Source organism: Xyrauchen texanus, chromosome 21, assembly GCF_025860055.1.
Source record: "Xyrauchen texanus isolate HMW12.3.18 chromosome 21, RBS_HiC_50CHRs, whole genome shotgun sequence".
Lineage (NCBI taxonomy): Eukaryota > Metazoa > Chordata > Actinopteri > Cypriniformes > Catostomidae > Xyrauchen > Xyrauchen texanus.
This window is the reverse complement of record NC_068296.1, coordinates 1,673,799-1,687,296: the sequence shown is the minus strand read 5'-3', so window position 1 is coordinate 1,687,296 and position 13,498 is coordinate 1,673,799. Positions and strand designations below refer to the sequence as shown.

The 13,498-nt window shown below is 39.0% G+C and overlaps 1 protein-coding gene across 1 annotated transcript in view; it reads left to right on the top strand.

Moving 5' to 3' along the window:
• LOC127661951 (hepatocyte growth factor) overlaps positions 1-12,847 on the top strand; it is a 47,495-nt gene extending 34,648 nt beyond the window's left edge. The window contains exons 12-18 of the mRNA XM_052152939.1: positions 731-763; positions 946-1,051; positions 4,305-4,379; positions 4,641-4,790; positions 5,805-5,911; positions 6,999-7,141; positions 9,765-12,847. Coding sequence (XP_052008899.1) covers positions 731-763; positions 946-1,051; positions 4,305-4,379; positions 4,641-4,790; positions 5,805-5,911; positions 6,999-7,141; positions 9,765-9,947 — 797 coding nt within the window. The 3' untranslated portion in view covers positions 9,948-12,847. The remainder of the gene's footprint in view (positions 1-730; positions 764-945; positions 1,052-4,304; positions 4,380-4,640; positions 4,791-5,804; positions 5,912-6,998; positions 7,142-9,764) is intronic.
• Positions 12,848-13,498: the final 651 nt, after the last annotated feature.

Genomic DNA, 13,498 nt, shown 5'->3' with positions numbered 1-13,498 from the left:
AGTCTTGTGAACAGTATTCAGATGGTATTTATTCATTTAAGTTATGTGTTGCGTATAGCGAAGACAAAATACAACGTCCACGCATGAGGACGCGGGGTCACACGAGGTTAAACGCAAGTAAAATGGTTTCAATCTTCTACTTGAGTAATTTCCTCATTGGTTACTTTCCGTAGTACTCATGTAGCTCTACTGGGTGCTTTCAGTGACATTAACAGTAACAACATTTCTGACCAATTAAACAGCTGGATTACAAGCGGTTCTGACACAACATGATGCTGTAAATAGACACGATGCATTACATCGCTGCGTCACATGTGCTTAACTGTTGACTGGCGCTCTCATCACAGACACCGCAGACTTGTGTTGAGCATGTAGGCCATGTGTTATGAATCTGCATACGGCACATCAATCACTCACACACTTTCCATACAGGCTTCGGTTTAATTTAAGAGTGTAAAGTCCAGGTGGCTCTGACTGTCAGCACTCCCTCTGTCTTTGTCACACACATGCACGGTCATACGTTATATTTCAGTGTTGTGCAGTCTTATTTGTCCCACGTGCTGGATGAAGATTAGTCCTTGTGTCAGTGCTAAAGACCCCACACACGCTTTCACTCAAATTATACTCTAAACAGCCATCGCACCGGTGACAGCTTTATTCATTTGTCATGCCTGTTCGTTGCTTATGGCATAAGAAAAATCTGTTTTTTTCGTTTCCCCTTCCTTTTTAGGTGAACCCTCGCAAAACAATCTGCCACAAAAAGGTAATCACGTCTTTCAAATGTTGTGTTGGACTATGTGTGATTTATTCTTTATTTTTTTTCCACTTTCCGAAACACGTTCTGTGCTTTGTTTCAGATGATGCCAGACTCATTTTTTGGTAAGCACAGAACTTGTGCACGTGTCTCTCTTCTTTAAGTTTAACTTTTTTTCTTTTTTTGTACAGCTGAGGTTACAAAGGCCTCGTGTTTCGTTCACAAGCAGGTGAGAATCGTTGGTGGGGGTCCAGTGCCGATTACAGAAGGCAGTTGGATGGTCAGCATACAGAAAGGGTGAATATAACTATATCTAAACACGAACAATATATTTGTCAAACGTTTTAACAACTTTTAATAGTAACATCATTACATAATGCTGAACAAACAGTTATAGGAGAGCTATAGGATGCTCCCTTGCTCCCTATTTAGTGAATGACTTAACCTCCAGTGTGCTGTCTGTCTGCACTGGTCTCAGAACAGTTATAGGAGAGATATAGGATGCTCCCTTGCTCCCTATTTAGTGAATGACTTAACCTCCAGTGTGCTGTCTGTCTGCACTGGTCTCAGAACAGTTATAGGAGAGCTATAGGATGCTCCCTTGCTCCCTATTTAGTGAATGACTTAACCTCCAGTGTGCTGTCTGTCTGCACTGGTCTCAGAACAGTTATAGGAGAGCTATAGGATGCTCCCTTGCTCCCTATTTAGTGCATTGCTTAACCTCCAGTGTGCTGTCTGTCTGCACGGGTCTCAGAACAGTTATAGGAGAGCTATAGGATGATCCTTTGCTCCCTATTTAGTGCATGAATTATCTTCCAGTGTGCTGTCTGTCTGCACTGGTCTCAGAACAGTTATAAGAGAGATATAGGATGCTCCCTTGCTCCCTATTTAGTGCATGACTTAACCTCCAGTGTGCTGTCTGTCTGCACTGGTCTCAGAACAGTTATAGGAGAGCTATAGGATGCTCCCTTGCTCCCTATTTAGTGAATGACTTAACCTCCAGTGTGCTGTCTGTCTGCACTGGTCTCAGAACAGTTATAAGAGAGATATAGGATGCTCCCTTGCTCCCTATTTAGTGAGTGACTTAACCTCCAGTGTGCTGTCTGTCTGCACTGGTCTCAGAACAGTTATAGGAGAGATATAGATGCTCCCTATTTAGTGCATGACTTTCAACATACAGAAAGGGTGAATATAACAATACAACTTTTAATAGTAACATCATTACATAATGCTGCACAAATCATTCGTTAATGTACATCCAAATAGAAACAAATGTCATGCCACAATATAGTTGCCATGTCGTCTCCACATCACGCATCGGCAAGGAAACTTTAATTTCACACATGTGTGTTTCTTCAACTGTATCACTTTCTAGTAAGTAAAGTCTCAGTGTGTCTGCTAACAATGTGCAACTGTGTATGTTCATGCATCACTGGGGATTTATGTCATTTTCAGTGTTGTGTTTAATAGAATTATGGGCTGGAAATGACATTTTGAACCTTTTTCAAATAGAACGAATTGTTGGAAAAAATCGTTTCAGCGATGCATCGCGATTCATTCTCAAACGATTCTGAATCGTTTCTCAAAAGAATCAGAATCAATTCTGAGTTCAGTTTAAATCATGGCAGAGCAGTTGGTGGACGCCAAAGTCAGATGTGGAAAAACAGTTGTGAGTTAACTGCGTACACTAAAGTCAAGTGCACAAACACGACTGTATCAAACACATGACCATTTGTGCCCGAATGAAACTACGACCCCCAAATTCTTTCACAAACCCACGCTATAGCGGGAGAGTTTATTCGAGATAAGAAGCCAACAAACTCGGAACCATAATTGCACTGATTTACACACAACGGGGAAAACACAGAAGAAAATAATGACGAGGCAGGTTTTATGTATGCAATTAATTGCGATTTATGTATGCATTTATGTATGCAATTAATTGCGATTTTATGTATGCATTTAGGTCTGCAATTAATTGCAGTTTTATGTATGGATTTATGTATGCAATTAATTGCGATTTATGTATGCAATTAATTGCGATTTATGTATGCATTTAGGTCTGCAATTAATTGCAGTTTTATGTATGGATTTATGTATGCAATTAATTGCAGTTTTATGTATGGATTTATGTATGCAATTAATTGCGATTTTATGTATGCATTTAGGTCTGCAATTAATTGCAGTTTTATGTATGGATTTATGTATGCAATTAATTGTGATTTATGTATGCAATTAATTGCGATTTTATGTATGCATTTAGGTCTGCAATTAATTGCAGTTTTATGTATGGATTTATGTATGCAATTAATTGCGATTTATGTATGCAATTAAATGCAATTTATGTATGCAATTAATTGCGATTTTATGTATGCAATTTATTGCGATTTATGTATGCAATTAATCACGATTTATGTATGTATTTAGGTCTGCAATTAATTGCAGTTTTATGTATGGATTTATGTATGCAATTAATTGCGATTTATGTATGCAATTAATTGCGGTTTATGTATGCGATTAATTGCAGTTCTATGTGTGCATTTATGTATGCGATTAATTGCAATTTATGTATGCAGTTAATTGCGCTTTTATGTATGCGTTTATGTATGCGATTAATTGCGGTTTTATGTATGCATTTATGTATGCGGTTAATTGCGATTTATGTATGCGCTTAATTGCGATTTATGTATGCAATTAATTGCGATTTATGTATGCGATTGATTGCGCTTTTATGTATGCATTTATGTATGCAATTAATTGCGATTTATGTATGCAATTAATTGCGATTTATGTATGGATTTATTTATGCAATTAATTGCGATTTATGTATGCAATTACTTGCGATTTATGTATGCAATTGATTGCGATTTATGTATGCGATTAATTGCGATTTATGTATGCATTTAGGTCTGAAATTAATTGGCATACCATGTAATTAATTTGACCAAAACAAAAAATATCGATTCACAGCCCTAATATAGATAATAAATATCAATATACATATCTTATAAATAACTATAAAAAGCCTAATCTGATATATATATATATATTGATGTGAAGATAATCCCAACAAAATGTCAGTGAGGCTGCTTTTATACTGTAGTCATTCTAACTGTAGAGGAACACAAAACAAAATTATTAGCATAGATTTTTGCTGATAACAGATAGTTCCAAAAAGCAACTATCGGCACCGATTAATCGTTAAAAACAATATATCGGTCTACCTCTAGTCCACACTAGAGAACAAGAACACCGTTTTCCCCCACCAAAAATAGAGCGTTTAAAAAAAAAACGTTGCAAACTTTGGAAAATGATGATGTTAGGAAACTGAAAGCAATGTTCTCAAACGGATTAGTGTGGATGTGGCCTTAGAGAAGTTTTCTCTTAAAAAAGCCATCACTAGCAGATTCCCCTCTAAATAGTATGCAGTTGTCCATGAAGTCAGTGTGCGGACAGATCGACAGAATAAAGCCCTGTGCTCTCGTGTTTTATAACGTGAGAAAGTAGTGTTGGATATGCGTCAATGTCTCATGTCTCTCTGTCTCTTCAGGAGCACTCACTTGTGTGGAGGATCTCTGGTTAGGGAGGAGTGGGTGCTGACAGACAGACAGTGCTTCTCTTCTTGGTAATTATCTCCAGCTTTGCTGCACAGTCACCAGCGTGCCCTGACCATGATCTCTGGATTCTCAGGGTCACAAGGTCAATGATCAGGGGGCTTCAGTTATTTGTCTTATGCATGTAACCCAACAAATCAAAGCTGCGGATGTTTTTGGGGCACGCAACTCTCGACAGCCCTAAGACATCCATATATGTACACTTTCCCATTTAAAATCAAGGTCATACATGGAATTCTAAATACAGGGCAATGATATGCTTTTCTTCTTAGCGTGCCTGACCTATCAGAGTACAGAGTTTGGCTTGGTACAGCCCATTTGAACGAATCGGGTGAGAATGACTTCAACAGGCAAGAGAGACGAATCTCAAACGTCATCTGTGGCCCTGAAAACTCTAGTCTCGCCCTACTGCGACTGACTCAGTAAGACTTGTCAATTAATCAATACATCCACCAATAACAGGAAATAGGGTTGCACTGAAAATGTTCGTCTGAAATATATATCTTTTTTGATGTCCTGAATTGTTTTTTCTCCATCACATTGCATCACAATATACAGATCTGAAATGTAGGTGGCGCTCAATCACATTTTGTCCCTCACAGATGTGCTCGTCCATAGACATTCAGTCTAATGTTCAGTTCAGGCAACACCCTCATTATTTCATTGAATATCTCGGCCTCTGAGTGGACTAGAAGCTCAATCTAGGTGTCATTAGAAAGCTGGGATCCTTCTTAAACAACCTCCCTAAAACATCTTATCATCAATAGCCGAAAACATATTTATCTGATGATTTGTTTTGTATGCTTTTCCTTCTGGATGGCATATTTTGTTCTGGGCATCTAAGATATAACAATGGATTATTCAGCCATGCAAGCTCACAGACAAGTAAACAATGGCTAATTTTTTAGAAAACTTCCTAAGGTAAAAGCTGATATTATGTTTTTGGCTATTTGGGGCTTACTATAGCAGTTATCAGAGCATAAAATATATGTCTGTATTTGATGACAGAAATTCTATTTCACTTTGTTATACTTTTGAAAATCATTTGAACTGTGGTATTACAGCAACAAAATAAGCTATAGAGTCACATTCCTGAGAAAGAGAGCTTTCATTTGATATATGACATGCCTATTTAGGTGGTATGTGAAAGACTTTTATTTTTATATAAATGTTTATACCCCATTACCTCTAGGGGGCGCTAATATCTCTGAAAAGTTCAGATTCTAAGCTTTCAAATGAAACCTCATATGCCTGATTTATGTAAACGGAGACTTTAACGTTTTAAGCGTAAACTGTTTTCGCGATTTAGCGCCCCCTATTGGCTTAATTACTTTTATGTTTCCTTTGTAGTGCAATTTAAATGTAGAACTATTTTTGGTTTAGATTTTCCCCGTTTCGCTGTTCATATAAATGACTTTACTCACTCTTTCACACAGACCGGCACTCCCGAGAGAGCATGTGAGAATTATTCAGCTGCCCGTGGCCGACTGCAGCATTCAGGAGGGTACCATATGCTCTGTGTACGGCTGGGGTGAGACCAAAGGTAGGTTTAGTTCAAAGCTAGCCATCAGAGACTCGCCACCACCTAACAGTGTTATGGTGCGTTCACATACAACGCAAAGAAAATGTTCACCTCGCATTGCTCACGCGAGTTTGACCGCTGGATTATAAATGTGTGTTTAAACTCACGTTCCCGTGAGTAACGCAAACCTGCGAGTATTCCCACTTCTTCCGGAAAAGGACAGGAGGAGGGGCTTCTACGACTTGGTTCATAGTAAAGTTCAACCAATAGCTGGAATCAAGTAGACGCGCATATTTACCGAACTTGCTCACTTTCCTCCAAGCGATATTTTTTTTCGTCCGGTCTCTGTACATGTATATGCTACTATGTCAGTGACATCCGGACAATCTCAATGCTGATAGGCTTTCACGACAACATGTCAAGCGAATTTCTTGCTCGAGTTGAAAAATGTCAACTCGCGGGAATACGCAAATGAAGCGATTTCGCATGTTCGGGTCACGCCATTCGCTGCATCCGCATCTATTCACATTTTTGCATTGACTTTGTATGTAATTGTGCTGCACGTTTTATGTGAACGCACCATTTCTAAGATTGAGATTTTTATCTTCGTTGTCCGTCAATGGTGATATAACACAGTTTTTGCATGTAAAAAACATGTATAAACGATAATAGCATGTACGCAATATAGCATGCATTGGCCAGTGTAAAGTGGGTTAAGGGGCAAGGAGGCGGCGAGAACCGGCTTGACAATATAAATAATAGTTTAATGATAAACTGAACGGAAAACACACAAACATAAACACACAGAGCAGCCGCACATCACTCTTTCTCTCTCTCTCTTGAACTGTCGTCACCGGCACCTTTATCCGCTCCTAAATTTAGGAGGGCTCGATGCAAAAATGCCATCAAATGTTCCAAAAATGCCCCTGTAATTGTGGATGTATTGTAGTAAAAAACCTGCAATACATCCACAATGTGCACACGCAATTTGAAAGATTGCATGAGCAAAGTAGCACATGTTATTTTTGATTTTAACAAATGAAGGTCCAAGTGTGAAAACAACATCACTTGCACATCTTCTCTAATGTGTCTTCTGTGGTTCTCTCAGGCACAGGGCACGAGGGAACACTGAAGAGGGTTCACATGCCCATAGTAGGCAGCGATCGATGCCAGCAGCTTCACAAAGGAGCTATTCAAATCACCAGTTCCAAACTGTGTGCCGGAGGAAGGAGGGATGAAGGAGTGTGTGATGTGAGTTATTCAGAATGTGTTCCCTTTACTATAGACTTTACCCCTCCTGTGGTATTTCAAATGGCACCTTCCTTTGACCGGAAGATTATTATTATTATGATGATGATGATAATTATAACTTGTTTCTCTTCCATGAATAAAGCACAATACAATGATGCATTTATTTGGGGATTTTATGCTATTTTGATCTTATTTACATTTCAAAATGTTACCATTTTGCCATTAATTTGCATATATAAATAAGCACATTTTTGGAACAAATTACAAATTCAGAACCTACACTTTCACACGTTGAAACATGAAGAAAATATGACAACGTGACATAAATTTCAGATTTTCTGCCATCTGGAGAACAAAATATAAATAACATGACTGGTCATGCCAGTAACAGCCAGTAGATGGCAGATGTGCAGTCTGACGACATCTTGTAACCTAATTTTATATTTTATCACAATATATCAATTATCAAACTATTATGTTGTCAAAGTTTAACATATTGAAATTGATTTTAAGTGTCAGTTCTTGCAGTTTATGTCATTATGCTGCAGTCAAACCTGACCATGATGTTACAAAGAGAATTATGCCAAACATAAACATTTAATAACTCAGAGTAATACATAATAATGTCAAAAATATTTACATCAAGAAACAGAAATGAACTGCAAAATTCTGAATATTCAGTTAGAGTAGAGCTTTCTATAGTAAAAATGTATGTAGCAAATGTGTGTGTGTATGTATGTGTGTGTGTGTCTGTGTGTGTGTGTGTGTGAGCAAGTGTGTAAGTGTGTGTGTGTGTGTATGAGGAAGTGTGTAAGTGTGTGTGTGTGTGTGTCAATGTGTGTGAGTGTGTGTATGCGAGTGTGTGTGTATGCGTGTGTGCACGTGTTTGTGTGTGTGTGTGTCGTGTGTGTGTGTGTGTGAGTCAGAGTGTGTTTGTGTTGTTGTGTGTGTGTGTGTGTATCTGTGCGTGTGTATGTGTGGTTGTGTGTGTGTGTGAGAGTGTGTGTGTGGATCTGTGTGTATGTGTGCGTGTGTGTGTGTGTGTATATGTGTGCGTGTGTGTGTGTGAGTGTCTGTGTGTGTGTGTGTGTGTGTGTGTGCAAGTCTGTGTGTGCATTTTTGTGCGTGTCTGTGTGTGCATGTTTGTGTGTGTGTTTGTGTGTGTGCATGCGTGCATGTGTCTGTGTGTGTGCGTATGTGTGTGTGAGTGCATCTGTGTGTATGCATGTGTGTTTGTGTGTGTGCAAGTCTCTGTGTGCATTTGTTTGTGTGTGTGTGTGTATGTGTGTGTGTGCATGTGTCTGTGTGTGCGTGTGTGTGTGAGTGCATCTGGGTGTATGCATTTGTTTGTGTGCATGTGTGTGTGTGTGTGTGTGTGTGTGTGTGTGTGTGTGTGTGTGTGTGTGTGTGTGTGTGTGTGTGTGTGTGTGTGTGTGTGTGTGTGTGTGAGTGTTATCATCTCAACCCTTCATTTCTGAGTGTGTAAATTTGTGTGTGTGTGTGTGTGTGTGTGTGTGTGAGTAGAGGTGTATGTTTTGCACTGAGGACGTTTCAGAGTCTCACTCTGTAATTTCTGTCTGTATTTTTTTCTGCATTGTGCATCTGTTATTGATTATATTTGACAGTTTAAAATCTTTTATTTAAAAAATGTATTTCGGTCAAAAATCTTAATCACAGACACATTGTATTAGTTCTGTTGAACAAACTCTACCGTATTTATGTTAAAGATTTTTTTTAACCCAAAATGGAACATTCTGTCATCATTTACTCTCCCTCATGTTGCTCCAAATCCTTATGAATTTCTTTCTTCCTTGGAACACAAAAGAGATGTTAGTCCTTTCATTGCAGTGAAAGTGAACGATGACTTAGATTGTCAGTCCTGTCAATCTTTTTTGATTCAACGTAAGAAAGAAGCAAGTCATGTGGGTTTTTAGGCATTAAACATTATGGCATTTCAGAGCAAACACATTTTTATCGAGATGCATATATAGAAAATCGTCAGTATGCTGAAACATATTGAGATATCATTTTTGAAGCCATATCGCCCAGCCCTGATGGGTTTAGAACATCATGAGGGTGAGTAAATGATGACAGAATTTTCATTTTTGGGTGAACTATCCCTTTAAACTCAACATTGCGATGTAATTATGTGTGGTGGTGGAGTAGTGGCTAAAGCACAGGGCTGTTAATCAGAAGGTCACAGGTTCTAACCCCACGGCCACCACCATTGTGTCCTTGAGTAAGGCACTTAACTCCAGGTTGCTCTGGGGGGATTTTCCCTGTAATAAGTGCTCTGTATAATACATTGGTAATCAGAAGGTTGCTGGTTTGATCCCCACAGTCACCACCATTGTGTCCTTGAGTAAGACACTTAACTCCAGGTTGCTCTGGGGGGATTTTCCCTGTAATAAGTGCTCTGTATAATACATTGGTAATCAGAAGGTTGCTGGTTTGATCCCCACAGTCACCACCATTGTGTCCTTGAGTAAGACACTTAACTCCAGGTTGCTCCGGGGGGATTGTCCCTGTAATAATTACACTGTAAGTTGCTTTGGATAAAAGCATCTGCCAAATGCATAAATGTAAATGTAATTATGATTTGTTTCTTTTTTCATGCCCACAGAAAGACTATGGTGGCCCGCTAGTATGCCAAGAGAGCAACAGTAAAGTCATTGTTGGAGTGAGCATAAACGGCCGAGGATGTGGCCGACACAACCGGCCCGCCATTTTCGAGAACGTGGCCTTCTATACTGGATGGATCCACAAAGTGTTCAAACATTACCCCAACTCGGAACTAAACTACTGATGCTGAGCTGACGAGGAAATGATTCCCAACGGTTTGCATTTCAAATAAGTTCTGAACAGCTCGAGTTGGAAAAAAGTTCTTCAAAACTTTCACAGCTTGGCCGAGAAACGTGTATTCAGAAACTGGCTGAAACTCTTGCTCTGAATTCAAGCAATCTCTACACCTAATAATGCCAGAACCGCAGAGCGAGGCGCTGGGAGAGACTCTCTGAAGGCTAAATTAGCAGCTGATAGCTGAAAGACTACTGGAGCGAAGAATGGACATGTTTCAAGAATCAATAACAATTCCTGGCCACCAACCTAAAACCTCAAGTCCTCGAAAGGAAATCTTGACTGTGCATTCGTGTGTACGGTCAACCCACTCATTACCTATCAAAGGAAAAATCTGGACTTCAGTTTGGATATTGGAATCAGAGACTTGAGAACCAAGTTAAAGTCTGGATTCAGACCAGGACTTGATAAATGGATAGAAACTCTGAGATCCTCCCTGAATCCCAACGAAAATCCGCCGTTCCCTCTAAAACGATTCAAAGTCGACCCGCAAATTATTTCGGACACTCCTCGTATAGAAAGAGCCCCTTTATAAAGTATAATCCGTTAGCATAGTGTGAGCAGAATATCTGACTGCTTTTACGCTCCTGATAATACTTGAAAACACACATGCAAGAAATCACGTGTCCCTTGGTATCACCTCCTCGTGTCGCCGCTACGAGTTGTATGTTGTCCTGTAGGTGTTGCATCAAGTTGCGTTGATAATTTGTTCACAATCCTCAATGAAGATGGCATGACCTGAGGCTTGTAAAGATAGTCCTTATAACATATAAGCATCTGATGTCCCAGAAATACCCCGTGTTTGCTTTAGAGTTGAATCCAGAGGAGCGTTTGGGAATGTGTGTTGTAAATACTGTGGTCATGGGAGTGTGCGAATCACTCCCAGTTCTTTCGTAGGTCTCATAGACCTTTATACGTTGCCAGGGCATGGTGGCCTCCTCCATTCCAGTGCTGTTTTGTCAAATTGGGTGGTTTTATATATATTTGTAAATATACCTCTGTATTCAATGCACATTTTGGCTCAATTTGGTTCAATTTGTTCATGTGAGGAAATGGCATCAGGTGTCATGTACTAACAATGAGCAATATGTGTTTACAGCATTTATTATCCTTCATTAATGTGATTCAATAGTTTATGTTTACGCACTTACTCAGGGGTTTTCATACTGTTCAATGCCAAGGACCTGAAATATTATGACCCCCTTGGAAGGGACCCCCTAACTGAAATTGTTTGTAGGACCCATTTATACAAAAAGTGTTATCTCATAAAGACAACATGATTGTAACAGGGTTAAAATGGGAAAGGAGGATGAAATAAAAAGACACAAATGCAACTGCAACTGCGTGCGGCTCTCTCTCACGCTGAACTTGTCACTATCGCTGTTTTTAGATAAACAAAACGTGTTTTCGCTTGAACGCCCCAATGTCGTGAGGGGCCTGCGTGAACTGTTGCTCTCGTGCACTATCATGAGATCAACGGCCAGTGAACATTTACACTAAATAACACATCAGATTTCAGTTTCTCATCAAATCTTATCGTATACTTTCATAACAATCACGAGTCTCATGAATAATTAATTAGACTTCTGAATGATACTTTTGTGTTCTTTTGAAGCTTGAAGAGGTGTCACCATAAACTGCCATTGTATGACATCACTGAGCACAACATTTATTCACAATTTCTCCCTTTGTGTTCAGAAAAAGAAAGAAAGTCATATACAGTTATAACAACACAGGGGTGAGTAAACAATGACTGAATTTACATTTTTGGGTGAACTATTTCTTTAATAAATGCTGTAAAACATTTGTTAATTGTTAGGGCATGTTAACTCTTGTAGGTAACTAATGCTAACCAATACAACTCGATGTCAAGTGTAACCAAACTATACAAAAAATGACATGATATTGACCTATATTGCGCCTTTAAGAATAAGTGTGTTGAACTGTGCATTTATTGTGTGTGTGTGTGTGTGTGTGTGTGTGTGTGTGTTAGATGCATTTCGCAGCAGTGTCAACTAGAAGCGTGCACCTCTGCAGGACAGAGAGAAATCCGAGCAAACATTTGCATACATGTACACTCTCATGTAAACAAAGGCAGTTTGGGAAATGTACAGACTAATTAGCATGTTTTCCAGAACAGAGCATTTGTAAGATAAATCCAAGTGATTTGCTCTCTTGTGTGGTCTTGGTCTCATTCTCTCACGCTGGCCTGCCTCCAAAAACAATCAGCTTGGGAAATTACCTCCAAAAATCATGTCGGCTTAAACAAATGGCTTTCTGAGTGATGGCGTGTAAGTGTTTGTATTCTATCCACTCCCGATGCTAATTATGTTGGTTAAAATGAAGGATGAGTTTAATTTGTAAGAGTCCTAAGGCACAGGACTATATTAAAGGACGTTGTTGAACATGCTGAGATTAGTGTTACTAAAGCACAAGACGAGGCAAATGAGCCCTTTAGTGTGTTTCCTCGTTTAACTTTATTGGTGTTTTCTTCTGTTTTCATCCAGTTTTGTTCATTTTCTTTGTAACAATATGAAACCTGTGGAAATGTAGAAGCTGCTGGGCTTGTTCTGAGCATTTCAGAGAAGGTTAAAGTTCATGCATACTTCACTGTAGGCAATCCGTTGCTCTATGTATTCTTTTAAGCTTGTGATGAAGTGCAACTTGTGTCTCATTTATGAATGTACAGTGAGCTGCTCTATGAATGATGTAAAGTTGTAAAATGTTGTCTCTGTACAGTGTGTTTAATGTCTCATTTATTCATGTACAGTATGGTAATATTCTCATTGTATTATTCACATCTTATTCCAATAACAGTATTTATCAACTATGCCTGTGTTTGTGTTTATTAGTGTGTGTGTATATACATATATATATATATATATATATATGCATATCTCACAAATATCTCTCAATAAAGATAAAGAAAATCAAAGAATTTGGATCGCTAACTGGGGAAGGATTGTGCTTTTGTGTACGTCTCTTGTGTGTTTTCGTTCCTCTAAACCAATTCTCAGTATAGTGAATTCAAAGTTGGTCCCTTTGAACAATTTTGGGGTTCAGTGCCCAGATTGAGCAAGATTCAGGTCTGTTTATCCTGTAGTTCTTGAGGGCAAAACCCTCATCTCTTGGTGTAAACAGCCAACATCCTACAGCCTTATGTTTCGTTACAGACACCTCAGATCAGAAATTTGACCACCTCCTACACGGAGCTAATGACTGGAATCCTGGTTTCGACGAGTAGCATAATTTCATGTGGGATTGACTGGAATGCACCAATGCTGGATGTGGGAAATTTCAATTCTGAGTGGTTTTAGGGTTTTGGGGAAAAACTGAATATTCTCTTGGGGTTGGATTGGATCTATGGATTGATCTTTGAAGAATATATAGTCAGATATATTATCACACAAAGAAAAGTTTTGAAAGAATCTGTGTTTACTGGCCTTTTGTCTATCGCTATACTGTGCCTTGATATTCTGCTGCCATCTTTTGGTAGGTAAT